The sequence below is a fragment of the Arachis hypogaea genome, chromosome 18, assembly GCF_003086295.3.
Source record: "Arachis hypogaea cultivar Tifrunner chromosome 18, arahy.Tifrunner.gnm2.J5K5, whole genome shotgun sequence".
Classification (NCBI taxonomy): domain Eukaryota; kingdom Viridiplantae; phylum Streptophyta; class Magnoliopsida; order Fabales; family Fabaceae; genus Arachis; species Arachis hypogaea.
In genome coordinates this window covers 118,752,473-118,767,090 of record NC_092053.1, presented here as the reverse complement: position 1 = coordinate 118,767,090, position 14,618 = coordinate 118,752,473, and the positions used below count along the sequence as shown (strand labels likewise).

The window sequence follows — 14,618 nt, the reverse complement described above, 5'->3', positions numbered from 1 at the left end:
GAGTGTTGGCACAGCAAAAATTAACTTTTAAGGGATTTTTAAATATGGATTATTTATTAATTTTTAATTGTTGACCAAATTGTTGCATACACTTAAATTTATTGTACCTTTGATTTTTAATTAACTATTTGATATTTATTTTCAAGTTTTTAAAGCTTTTTAAAAAAATAAAGAATAATTATTTAAATTTAATTTTCAAAAATTTTAAAAGTAAATATTTTAGTCTCCAAAAAAATAATACATAAAAACATTCACAAAGTTTTATTCCAACAAATAATTCAGTCTCTAATTTATTTTTTGGCATAATAATTACTTAAATCAATTTTAAAAAATTTTAAAAATCGACACTTTAGTCCTAAAGAAACATTAATACACACATTAATTCTAATATTTTTTTTTGTTAGACATAATAGTTTCGGTTCATTTTTTGATGTAACTCACTAATAGAAAATACTGATTTGACACGCAAATTCGCACACGTAATAATTAAGTAGATGAGATTAAAAATGGTTCTTCTTTGTTTAATTTAAAATGAAAATTTCATTTGTAGTGGATGAGACTTAATAACCTGCAGGAGAGTTACTCTAAACTTATATATGTTTTTACTTTTATTATATGTCAATCTTTATTATTAGAGTAATTATCCAAATCAATCCCAAGAATTTTAAAAACAGACATTTTAGTTTTCGTAATATTATTTTAATACAAACATATTTTTTAAAATAGGATATCTTTTGATTATATTAAATACAAAAATATCAAATAGTTTCAACTTTGAATTTTTTGTAAAATAATCTCTAATAATTTTATTATTATTATTATTATTATTATTATTATTATTATTATTATTATTATTATTATTATTATTATTATTAAATGAATATATATATACTTTTTATATTATAAATACACACATAAGAATTTAATGAATGAATTTATTATTATTTTTATCTAAAAAATATAAAAAATTATGGTACAGTATTATTTTATTACACAATCAATAATAATAATAATAATAATAATAATAATAATAATAATAATAATAATAATAATAATAATAATTTTATTTTACTTTTTTTCGACAGAGAACTGTTATGTCTGACAAAGAGAAACGTTGATGATTGATCTGTGTATTAATTTTTTTGGGACTAAAATGTCCGCTTTTAAAATCTTTGGAGACTGATCTGGGTAATTATTCTGCCAGAAAATAAAATAGAGGCTGATTTGTCTGTTGAAATAAAATCTTAGGGATTGATCTGTGTATTAATTTTTTTTGGAGACTAAAATGTCTGCTTTTAAAATTCTTGGGAACTGATTTGGGTAATTACTCTTATTATTATTAGCTTAGCTTTGTGCATGTAGATGATGACACCAACATATTAATACACTTTTTTCGTTAAAAACAAGAAAAGTGAATAATGATGCTTTAAAATCCAAATTAAAATATATTTTTTAATACAAACATATTTTTTAAAATGGGACATTGTCAGATTTTTGTTGACAATTTGACATTATGCATGTGGAATTAAGTTACAAATTTGACATATATTTTTTTTTGTTAACATAATTTTTGCACACATTATAAATCAAAGAAAAATAAAATATATGTGCCACATAAATGTGTATGTTAAGTTAGCCTAATTGTAAGAGTTAGTATATCTGTTTTTGTTAGATTTATAATTGTATATGTAATAAGCATGATTCAATAATTTTTTTAAAAAAATACCATATTAAAAATCAATAAATTTAACTTAACCTTAAAATTAATTTGATTATAATATCTACTAATATTTTTTTAATAAATATTTAAAAAATTTAATAAGTCATGCCAAAAAATATAAATACAAATTGTGTCATATATACAAATTTTAATAAATATAGATATAAATTATATATTTTTATGTGTATCAATTTATAAATTATTATTAGTCAAATATTTTTCTAAAATAATAATATTTATTAATTATATAATATTGTTATTAAAATAAATTAACTATTAGATTTATTTTTAAAACTCTTCAATAATATAATATCAGAGAAAAAGTATATTTACGTGTTGACTAATTATCAAAACTGCTAGCAAGTTGACAGTATTTTTGTTGATATTTAATAAGTATTAACAGTCAAAAGTAAACGGCAAATGTATTGTAAAAATATTTTCATTTTGACACATAAATTAACTTTCAAAATTTATTTGTGAAAATTTTCTAATTATGATATTTTTTTAATACGTGTAACGAGGGGTATATTTTGGCCGGAAGAAAAATACATTGTTTAGAAATATGAGAAAAGAACGTGCAAAATTTAAAAAATTAATAATAGAGGACAGTGGACTTTGTAATGTATATAGGAGCGAGAAAATCACTGGAATATTGGTATAAAATATAAGGTGGATACTACAATGAAAATTTTATAATTATTTTTATGTGAATATATTTTTTTTTGATCCTTAGATGATGGATTATATGGTTAGATTTTAATATTTATAAAAATGTTGTTTTTGTTTAAAGTGTGGCTAAATAAATAAACCACACTTTTAACCAAAGCATCTTCATGAGAAGATATTTTTGCCATCTTCATTGTAGTATCCATCAAAATATAAATCCCTCTCAAAATTGTTTTGTTTATTTATCTGTTTTATCAATTTTTAGCAAATCGAATATAGTTTGATATCTAATAGTTTAGGAATAAAATCTATTCTTTTTGAGTACTAATTTTTAAAAGTACATCAAAAGAATCTTTTAATTGGATAAAATAATAAAAAAAATCTGAAAGATAAACAAAGTAAACTTAAAAATAAATTGACTTGAACTAAAATGAATAACATTAAATTTAAATAAAGCTGTAAACTGCTTCTGATAAGATCGAAGGACTTTTAAAATCAAAGACAAAATACTGAATCTTAAAAGTAAACAAAAAAAAAACTTGCTTGAAAAATAAATTTGCAAGAAGAATAAAAATTACAAAAATTTAAAGGAAAAATAAAGACAATAGAAGGAACCCCTATAAAAAAGAAAGCTCTTAACAGACTCAGAAATTTACTAGCGATGTGAGTGTGCGAGAGCATTTTCTGGTAAGAAATTTCAACCCTTATTTCTTTGATCTTTCACTTATTTATAGAAATCTTCGACCAATTAGATTCAAATATAACTCCCACGTGCATTAATCTTTGAATAACCGTTCTCGCTCTTTTGTACAATATGGGTAACTGTCAATCTTCAGCTCCACTGGTTCCTTCCCTTCGAGCAGGATCATCGATTGAGCTCCACCTCTTTTCTTCAACAAATCCTTCTCGATAAGAATTATATTCCTCAAAAAGATATTTATTGTACCTCAACCCTAGTGTCTTTGAAATCATATTTTTCGACCAACGAATTGCCCTTTTAGGATTAATGCGTCTTTTTTATACCATTTGAAAATGAAACGCTTAATTCTATTTCACTTGACTTTTTAAACACAATCAACAAATTTGATTTTAAATGCATTTACTAACCGCCCATTTACTAGCGCCCACTACGGCACGTTCTCTATTAACTACCGTCTCTCTCTCTTCCACTTTCCCTTCTCAAAGAAGTTTTCCTCTTTTAAATTTTGAGAAAATGAAATATAAAATGGTAAAGAAACTTTACTTACATCCTTTACTTTCACTTAACAGCACGTTTGCCATTTGAACAACGTCAATTATTCACCTTCAAATTCTCATTCTTCTTTCCAAATCTATCTCCTTTCAATAGTTTTAACAATCTTTTCCTCAAATTTATCGTACAACTTCCTTCCTCCAAAACCAAATCAACATTAACTTTCCTTTTTTTCACATACACCAATGGCTTCTTCCTTAGTTCCAGGAACTTCAACTACCCAAGACAAAGGTAAACAAGTTATGACGGAGACTTTCGACTAATATGACTTGAAAATACTATCTCAATTCGATGACACTGTCATTAAGGACGTTGAGAGTGTACCAAATGACAAAAGGCTCCTTGTCGCGGAAGACGATACTTGTTGCTTTGTTAGTCCATTGCAAACATCTGAGCAATCCAAGAAGAATGCCCAAATCTTCCCAAGTGTCGAAGGGGAAGACTTGCTTATCAAACAACTCTTCTTCATAGCACCTTTCATCGAGGGCAAAAAACCATTCAGAAATAATCCCAAAATCACTTTCAAAAATGATGATTTTCTTGCTACAACAACTCGAACCAGTAAAAGGTGAGGCTTGGAAAGCGCAAGGTATTCACAAACTTCTTCGCCTTTCTCATTTCAATCCAACTACCCATCATTGGATGAATGGTGCTGCACTCTACTTTTGGAATAAAATCAAAAACAATTTTCATTTCCCTTGTGGAATGGTTGGACCCACACTGTTCGATGTAGCTGCTATTACTAGGGTCTCGATGAGCAATTCTATAGCTACATTTGACACAAAACCTACCAAATCTTACAAGATAATTTAGAAAATTTCTTATGGTGATTTTATCAAACATAATATGGGTCAAGAAGACAGTCCTGTCACCGATGACGAAAGCATGGCCTTTTTGTATTACTGGCTGAATGCTATCATCTTTTGCTCGAGAAGTATCTAGATGCAGAAATTATTTATCCCTCTAGCTGCCCTACTTCTTGAAGGCCATAAGTTCAATTTGGCCAAACTAATCTTAGGGAATCTATATGACGAATTGGGGGCATCTAGTCGACTGCCTTCGAAAGAGGTCTTTGATTAATGCAGGGGGTCCCCTATGGCTTTTACAACTTTGGCTAAATGCCATTTTCGAAAAGCATATGAAGCGAGCTGGGATCACTACTTCGGAAAAGCAACATATTGAAGGTTTTCGATTGGTCACTCTCCAACCAAACTTTAAAGACACCACTTCGACTGAAGAACTCTTTTGGGTAGTTTTTTCAATACTTCATTTATGTAAGAGTTTTTGAAATGAAGAACTGATGTTTGCTCTTTTCCTATATCGAAATTGTGGCCCAGCTTGGTTTGAACGCCTCCTTTTTCCTACCGACAATAATGACAATACTTTGAATAATGCAAGTTGGGCTATTTTTCTTGCTGTTAGAAATACCTCAATACAAAAAAGAACAATTCAAGATGACCCTTCAAGCCCCCCATTATGTTGCAAGACAAATGGATTTTTCACAAGCTCTACCGTCTCCCTTTCCTCGAAAAGCAAATCTCTTTGTCATTTCGAATTCAAATCGAAAGAGGAAATCAAAAGATGCCTCGATATTAGTGACAAGAATCGGAGTCATTACTCTCATCTTCCTTATGTTCATAGTGACTTTGTCACCAAATCTTTTGTCGAATGGTGGAGAAATTATTATTCTCAATATAATCGCTCATTCACTACAAGAAAAAAGGCCTATGGCCACACTTTTTTCTTGCTACGCTTTAAAAGCGTAGCCAAAAGTGATCAATGGCCACGCTTTTTTGAGGGAGGCGATTAAATAGAGATTTGGCTACGTTTTTCCTTGCTACACTTTAGAAGTATGGCGAAAGGGATCAACAGCCACGCTTTTACAAGGGTGACAACTGATTCGAGATTTAGCCATGCTTTTTTTGCCACGCTCAAAAAGCATAGCCATAGAGAGAAATAGGTACGCTTTCAAAGCATGGCGACAGGATTTTGCTACTGGAGCGTTTTAAAAGCGTGGCCGTTTCTTATTACTATTTTGGCACGCTTCAAAAGCGTTGCCAAAAAGTTCCAAAAAAAAAATTTTACAAGGTCATCCCTTGCTTCGAAATTCTAAGTTAAAATTGCCCTAGCTAGCTTCCAATTACAAAGTCATCTACTCTTCCAGTCTTTCTCCTTCTTCCAATTGCCCTAGCTCAGTTGAAAGCCCTCCATGAAGAACACCCGGACGATTAACCCTAGCTAACCCTAACGCTGTCTTCATTGTGCCTCACTGTACCCTAACTCTCTCTTCATTGTGCCTCATGAAGAACCCCTAACCACAACAAAGAATCCCATATCAAAAAACTCCTAACCACAACGAAGAACCCCTAATAGCACTCTGCGAGGAACGTCGCCAGTCGCCGGCGCTCGCAATGCCTCCGTCGAATAACCCCTAACCACGACGAAGAACCCCTACACCTCCTTTGAGTTTCTTCTCTCTTCACTCGCCACTCTCACCCTCAAGCTCACTGAGTCTCACCTCTCTCACGGCTGGTCTCACCATCGACCTCTCTATCTCTCCGTTATATCGCTGCTCTGTCGTGCTCTGTCGTCAAGGTCGTTGCGCTCTGTCATCGTCGCTGCTTTGTCGTGCTCTGTTGCAAGCTCTGCTTCGGCCATCAACACTTTCTTCGCCATGAGTTGGTCCCTGGGCAGGTGGTGGTAGGAATTTCATGGTCCTTATGTAAGTGTCTTTTGATTAAATTTTATTTGTAACCAAATAATTTGAATATCTTACATGAAATTCTGATTAGGAGGTGCTATACTTATCCCGTTTTCATAGCCATTAATAAAATCTGAAAGCAACAGAGTAAAAACAAAAACAATTTAGATTCAAATTGACTTGGGCAACATGGTTACATCTCTGCCTTGTAATTGCATAGCTATTATAATATTGACTATTGAGGGTTGGCTAGGATTTTTCTTAATTTAATGTTCAGAAAAACCTGGAATAAAGAAAAGCAAACACCTTGTTTACATTCGTAGCTAATTAGTACCTATTTTGTTACAAATTCAGAATGATTAAATATAATATACCATATTAAATGAATAGTCATCTTTGTTTCTTGACTTGATACTTTCATTTCACACTTTGAATGACAAAAGATCATAGTCTGTGTTGTGCATGAAGTGAGTACTGCTTCCCTGTCCTTGTTGATGTCAAAAAGTTTAAATTTGTTATCCGTATATAAACTAAAGTATTGACAGTTTTGCATATGCTACTCGAATTATACTATGTATCTTTGATTTCTTGTATAGTTAAAAAAACTTGATTAGATTTACGAATAGAGTAGTAACTCTTAAATAACGAGAATAATGTAATTTTACATTGCAGGTGAGTTTGAATGGTTCTGGAGCTGTGGCTTCATCAATTCCCAGTTTATCAGAATTTATTTGTATAATTATACTATCCATATAAGTATTAGCAGGTGCAACTTTGAGGTATGTTCTATTTGTCTCGCCAGGATCTTAAGCAGGTTTTGTATTTTTTGTTTTTCATTGCAATTATTGATTCTAATGATAGTGGTTAGTTTCAGCTTTATATTTGATTAGTTTTGAACTCTCTAGCTTCTGATTATATAGATGCTGGCTGGCTATGAATGGTTGAGTTGTTTGTAGGAGTTGTGCTTAGCTGATATGTATCACAGTTGATTTCTTCTCAAGTTTTAACTGAATTGTTTATTTATGTGCTCCGATTTGCCAAAATTGAAGGTGTGGGCTATCGCTGATTCAAAGCGACAAAGATATCTTGGTTTTGTAGAGTTCATCATTGCTATGCAGGTGAATTCATGTTATTTTTTAGTTGGAATGTGATGTTGAACTCTTTCTAGAGTGCTTACGTGTTCTGAAATGTAGCTCATTTCTTTGGCACAATCCGGCCAACCAATAACACAAGATCTTCTTTCTAGTGGTGGTGAGTTTTTGTACTTCTAGATTTGTTTGCCATTGTTTGGTTTGAATATAAATTTTTTTAGTAGTTGAAGACTTCACGATGGTAATTCTTGTTGCTGTTGGCATATGTTGATTGTGAACTTCTGTTTTTCAGTTGAGCTAAAAAACTTGAAACCTCCCACAATAGATGGTTTGGATGTATTAATAGCTGTAAATATTTTCTAACTTTTAGTATTATTGTGGTAATTGATATCTTAATGTTTATTTAGGAAAAGTGCTTACTATTTGGGTTTGTTTATCCAGAAGAAAAGGCATAAAGAAAAAGAAGTTGATTCAAATGGTGATTTATTCCCACTATTACTGAATATGGGCATTTGTATTCCTTTGGTTTCTATATTCCTTCTTTCGTCTTGAAAATCCAGTTTCAGTAGTTAGCAATAATGCAGGTAGTTCTCCATTGCAGCCATCACCATCTTCAAGTAGTTGGTTCTCTTTGAAGTCAACTAAAAAGGTAACAATCTTGTTACCGTTTCATATGAAATATTCATTTCATTTTTTAATTATTGACAGGGATTTCTATAGTTTTTTTTTCACTTTCTGTTTTGCTGCTTCTTTGCTATTTTCACTTTGCTATAATTCTCAGTTTCTCGCATTAAAAGTTTTAAAAAGAAAATTCAGTCCAATTAGTGCTCTAAAGAAATTCTTTTAAATACAAAAGTGTTCATGTATTTGATGTTATTAATTAAAATCTAGCATTTTGAATTAAAATTCTCTACTTTTATATCATTAATAAAGGTATTGTTAGGTTGGACTAGCTAGGAGACTATATGAAAATTTTAATAATATAAAAATTTCTAGATAGCTGCTGATCCATTATTTCTAGCTAAGAGTTATATATATAGGGATATATATGTCCATGTGTATATTTATAAAGCCTGGGACTCAGGTTTATGGGAGGAATCTTAGCAACTTTCTATCTCCATTATTTAGCTACTATGGAGCTTTTCATATCCAATTGCTTTCAGGCTTTTCAACTCTAAATTGCTTTTAGTTATTGCGCAACACATGATTAGCACCTTCTAATCAACATATTTAATTTGATTTAGAAAACTATGTCCTGTATTTAGATTTATTAATAAACTTTGTATTATTAGATCCAATATCCTTGCTTTAAATTCTTGTGAGGTGGATTTCTACTATGATGATCAAAGACATGCTATGTAATTCTAGTTGAGAGTGAATTTTTATTTGAATCTTGAGAAATTTTGGTTGAGTTCTACCAAATTTCATATTGATTCATGGCATTACTCTTTGCTAAATGCTTTCAAAATCTGTTAAAGTAAATTTTGTTCGAATGATAATTCGTTAAAGCTATTCTTATGTAATTGCTAATTTATACTTAATCAAATATAGGTTTAATAAATCTACAAGTTTCTATAATTTTTGTAATTTTGTAATTGAATTTTTTTAAAAATTACAGTTTTTAATATATGAATGTTTTAAAAGTGCATGAGTTGGTTGTGGCTGTGTTGTGTTGAATGTGTTGGTTGAATTGATTTATTTTGTTTGCTTAATATTATTTTTGGGTGTTATGGAATTATCGAATAGAATAGAACATGACAGATTGAGCTTTTAAGCTTAATAGAACATGACAGATTAAGCTTTTAAGCTTGAAAGAATATGACAGATTGAGCTTAATATCATTTTTGTTGAATGTGTTATGATTGCAAGTACTTTCCTTATGCTTCAATTTTAAGCTTTAATATCATTTTTGTTGAATGTGTTATGATTGCAAGTACTTTCCTTATGCTTAAATTTTAAGCTTCAAATGTCTCTGCACCTGAAAAATTATGATCCAAATTGATTCAACATATTATCCACCAAATTCAGTTTGCATGCTTCTATTGAACATAACACTTGATCAATGAAATTTTTAATACCAATTAGAAAAAATATTCAACTACTTTGATCAACTTTCTAACTGTTATAATTATTACTCAGTCATCTCATTCTGTGTCCTAATACTTTCTTCCCTGCTGCTACAAGGACCTTTGCTGTTCTTCATTTATTTGCAATCTACACCAAAGAGAAAAAAAATTATCAATGTTATTAATCTAGTATTATGTTCTTCATTTATTTGCAATCTACAAAAGATAATTGTTATTATGTTCTTCTAATTTGATTGCCTTGTATGGTGGAACTTTAGTATGAAATTCTCAATGTCAAAGTGAAAGTTTCAGTGGATGGGGATGTTTTTCACTGATTGATTCTATTAACCTGCTTATGAGTGTCTTCTTGTTAATTAGCTTTAGAGATAATGTTCAACTTCGTTACAAGTTTTTCTATTGTTATGCATCTCACTAAAACCAATTTTTCTTTAATAGTTGAAGATCTACATGGAGATCTTAAGCAGGCTAGATATGCACTTCAAATGGCTGGTGTATTGAGCTCTGATGGTCAAGACTTATGGACTGGTGGAGAAACGGTACGTGTCCTGTTTTTAGAAACTGATAGCTTTTAGTTTTAATTTTAATTTATTCACTAGTCTCTTTTGTCAATGTGCATAGAATCAGAATATGAAGTTATAAAGTAGTTGTAAGGTTTTGGTTTAAGATTTATCACTTTAACATTGTGGACGTTTATTTTTGTTTCTTGTTCTAGGTGTTGATTCAAGTTGGAGATGTACTAGATCCAGATGAAGAAGAAATTGCTATCTTGTCCTTGTTGCGATCATTGGATAAACAGGCAAAGGCAAAAGGTTGAGCTGTATTTCAGGTTTGCCATTTTTAACTTTGACCATGTGACACAACTTTGGCCATTGTAAACAAACTCATGAACCACTCAAGTTATTGTCTCAAATAACTGAATGTCAAGGAGATGACAATTTCTTACTCATAACAGTATAGCTTCACCTATTAAATGTTAAACCTTCATCTCCATTTAAGTCTCTTTACCAGAAATATATTGTATGCATCGATATGAAAAGAATATGTTTGATGGATTTCTTTTCTACGGATTCATATTTTATAGAAATACTAGAAATGTAGATTGATCTTCTCGTGTTTAAAAGTTAATTTTAGGAAATGGTTTATATATTGTTGCATGAATGTAGGTCCTTCTTAGAGGCCCAAAGAACTTCAGGGAAGCTATGAAACACTTGGGTCCTGCTTCTGGTGTTCCTTACAGCTATATCAACCCTTATGTACGATCTAAGGAAGTTTGAGAAGGTTAGAGGAAGGAAGAATAGCAAAGGACTTGGGGTTTAAGTTTGTATTAATTCTGTATTTTTCTTCAATTTTTAGTTTTGGAATTTGAACTCGAGATTTATTTTGTATTTGAGTATTAGTTTTTTTAATGTATAAAACAATTATAGCAAAAATTATATGTCACTAATTACTGTTTGATTTGTCTTGTTATAAAAATTGCATATTATATTTATAGGTTTGGTAATAAAAAAGATTGAAAATTTATATTGTGCAGCGATGAAGGTAAAGTTAGAAAAAAGATAATTTTTTTTAATTTGATAAGGCTATCGCCACGCTTTTAAAGCGTGGCCGTATCTCTCGCTATCGCCACGCTTTTTAAAAGCGTGGCCATATCTCGTTATTGCCACGCTTTGAAAGCGTGGCCATGTCTTAGTATTGCTGCACTTCAAAAGTGTGGCCATATCTCCCACATATGGCCACGCTTTTAAACGTGGCAACTTGTGAAAAATGAGACAAAAAAAAGCGTGGCGATAGGTCACGAAAAGCGTGGCGATAGAGCAACCGGCACCCTTGCAGTTGTGACCCTTTCAAAAGCGTGGTGAAAAGCTATCGCTACGCTTTTTTCAACTTTTCGCCATGCTTTAAAAGCGTAGCAAAAAACGTGTTTTCTTGTAGTGATTGGACGAAATAAAGGAATCCTCGATTAAAACTCCTCCAGGAACTGAGGCATCCCCAAAAAGAACTCAAAAGAGGAAAATCGAGACCATTGAAACTTCCAAACATCCAAGACAAAAAGCACAAAGAGTTTCGGTCAAGACTACCAGATCGACAAAGGTAACAACTTGATTAATTCTCTCTATCAATCATTCTTCTAGAATTCTTGTGTTAATATGGTAAGTGAATATCTTATACCTTTTTTACTAGCATTTTCTAAGTGTTTTTAGTTAGATTTTATTAATTTTTACTATGTTTTAGTACAAAATTCATCTTTGAACGCTACTTTGAGTTTTTGTGTTATTTCTATTATTTTAGGTGATTTTTAGGCGAATTTGGCAGAATCTTGTTCAGAGACGAAGAAAGGATAGCAGATGTTGTCAATCCTGACCTTCGTGCATTTGAATGAGCATATCTTGAGCTATAGAGATCCAATTGACGTGGACTTAACGACGTTGGAAAGCTAACTTCTAGAGCTTTCCAGCAATATATAATAGTTTTTACTTCTTTTCTATAAACACTGCCCACAACTGGCGTTGAACGTCCACATCTGGAGTTCAATGCCCAAGAAGGACCAACCTCCTAAGTTGAACGCCCAAAACTGACGTTCAACACCAGCCAGGGAGCAGAAGACAGTGAGATCATCCCCCTTATAGGCGTTCAACTCCCATACTCCAAGTTGAACGCCAGGCTTGACCGAAGTACATGACCAAAGTGGGCCCAACGTAGATTTTAGCACTCCTTAGCTTATCTAGTCTTATCTTTGTAACTTTTAAATTTAAAATTAACATCTTGTAGGTTTAGTCTTAGAGGTTTTTACTATAAATAAGGGACTTCTTTTCTCCTGAGGATCACGCCTCTCGGGAGGGGAGATTCAGACACACACGGAATATTATTTTCAGATCTTCTTTGTTTTCTCTATAAAGTATGAGTAACTAAACCTCCTGGTTAATGTTAGGAGCTCTGCTTGTTTCCATGGATTAATACTATTACTTTTCTATTTTCATATATGTTTGATTCCATTCTATGATGTATTGTCGTTCTTCATCTAAATAAATCTGAGGTGGAACGAAAGTATGACCGCTTTTTCTACATGAGTTCTTGCGAGTCCCTGACCGGATAGTATTGAATTACAGCTTGAGAATATATCTCCTAAATTGTAAATTGCCTGGGCTAATTAGATAAGTGACATAAAATCCGGTTAGCTTTGGGTGATTGAGGTTTCTATGGCGCTAAGGCTAGAATACTGAGCTTCATTCTCTGATCCGAAAGATCTGACCTTGTCTGTGATATTTTGAGTAGGATTAAGAGTGATTGAATTGCGTTGAGCTTCACCCTCATTCGATTCGAATGACCACTGACCCTGGCTTTTGATGAGAATCAGAGGAGATTAGAAGGGTTCAAGGAATTGGGGTTTAATCACTTACAGCTTTGCCATAGAATGAATCATTCGTTGTTACAATAGTCAGTAAGAGGTATTAATCCAGAAAGATAAGCATCTCCAAGGCGTTAACTATTTCTCACCATTGTTTCTGCACTAATTCTTCACTGCTTTCTTTATTTCCTTGCTTTATGCGCCTACAACAACCACTCTTTTTCTATTTTGGCTGATTAAGTCTAGCAAGATAACTATTACTTGCTCAATCCAACAATTCTCATGGGATCGACCCTCACTCACCTGAGGTATTACTTGGACGACCCGGTACATTTGCCGGTGAAGTTGTGCAAGTTCTAATTTCGCGCACCAAGTTTTTGGCGCCGTTGCCGGGAATTGTTCGTGATTGACAACTACCGGTTGTCTTGCTGCTTAGATCAGGCATTTTTATTAGTTTTCATTTAATTTCTTTTTCTTTTTGATTTTTGAAAATTGTTCTTGTTTGCTTTCTTTTTGTTCGTATTTTCTTAGGTGTTTTTCCTTGTTTGATTTCAAAATTTTTAAGTTTGGTGTTCTTTTAGTTTTTTTTCTTTAAATTTTTATAATTAATATTGTTTATCTTTCTTTTTTTTAATTTTCGAATTTTTGTTGTTGTCCTATTTTGATTTAATTTTAAATTTTAAGTTTCGTGTCCCGTTAGTTTTTCTTTTAATTAATTCTCTTTTTAATTCTCGAATATCTTGATTTTTGATCTTTATCTTATTTATCTTTTTCTTAATTCTCAACTTTCTCTTGATTTTCGATTTTGTCTTGATTGTATATTGATTTTCTTTTTAATTTTTGGTTACTAGTTTATTTATTTTCCTTAAATTTTCGTACTTATCTTACTTATCTTTCTCTTTATTTTCAAAATTTTGTTTTAAGTTATCTTATCTTTATTTAATTTCAAATTTTAAGTTTGGTGTCTTTTAATATTTTTTTCTTTTTAAATTTCAAAAATTTCAAATCTTTTTTTTCTTTTTTTAATCAATTTTTTTTTAAATTTTCAAATCATATCTTGTTTATCTTTCTTGATCTTTAATCTTTATCTTTTTTTTTTTAAATTTCAAACTTTGATATCTTATCTCATCTTTTCCATATTTTAAATTCAAATTTCAAAGTTTAGAGTTTCTTTAGTTTTTCTTTCTGTAATTTTGAAATTCAAGATCTTTATTTGACATTTTCCTTTTAATTTTCGAATTTTTTTTTTAAAAACCAAATCTTCTATCTTGATTTTCAAATATTTTTAATTAATTGTTTGCTTCATCTTGTTTTAAATTTTAAGTTTGGTATTTCTTTACTTTTTCTTTCAAAAATTGAATTTCAAAATCTTGATTTGACTTTTTCTTCTCTAATTTTTGAAAATTTCATTTTTAATTTCAAAAACTTGTTAGTTAATTAGTTGCTTTATCCTATTTTAATTTTAAAAGTTTGGTGTCTCGTAATAGTTTTTGTTTAATTACCTTTCCTTTTGATTTTTGAATTTTATCTGGTTTATCCTTTTTAATTTTCGATTTATACCTTAATTATCTTTTTATTGATTTTTGAATTTTGTTTTAGTTAGTTTACTTTCATTTAATTTCAAATTTTAAGTTTGGTATTTCTCTAGTATTTTCTCTTACTTTTTGAATTTTGAAAAATTTTACACCCCTTTCTTTCTAATTTTTTTCGAAATTCTTAATTACTTTTTTCTATTTTTTATTTATTTTTGACTTT

General features: G+C 30.7%; 1 protein-coding gene across 12 annotated transcripts in view; it reads left to right on the top strand.

The window, feature by feature from the left end:
* Nucleotides 1-11,006, top strand: part of LOC114925833 (EH domain-containing protein 1-like) — a 45,202-nt gene extending 34,196 nt beyond the window's left edge. For 5 of the 12 annotated variants that reach the window (XM_072224057.1, XM_072224058.1, XM_072224062.1 and 2 more), the window contains 9 exons: nt 7,012-7,118; nt 7,389-7,457; nt 7,533-7,590; nt 7,723-7,778; nt 7,872-7,908; nt 8,015-8,079; nt 9,953-10,053; nt 10,230-10,343; nt 10,681-11,006. In XM_072224057.1, the coding sequence (XP_072080158.1) occupies nt 7,452-7,457; nt 7,533-7,590; nt 7,723-7,778; nt 7,872-7,908; nt 8,015-8,079; nt 9,953-10,015 (285 nt within the window). In that variant the 5' untranslated portion in view covers nt 7,012-7,118; nt 7,389-7,451 and the 3' untranslated portion in view covers nt 10,016-10,053; nt 10,230-10,343; nt 10,681-11,006. Of the gene's footprint in view, nt 1-5,793; nt 6,361-7,011; nt 7,119-7,207; nt 7,458-7,532; nt 7,591-7,722; nt 7,779-7,837; nt 7,909-8,014; nt 8,080-9,952; nt 10,054-10,229; nt 10,344-10,680 lie in introns of those variants that run through there. The other 7 variants (XM_072224061.1, XM_072224064.1, XM_072224059.1 and 4 more) reach the window with 6 other exon arrangements.
* Nucleotides 11,007-14,618: the final 3,612 nt, after the last annotated feature.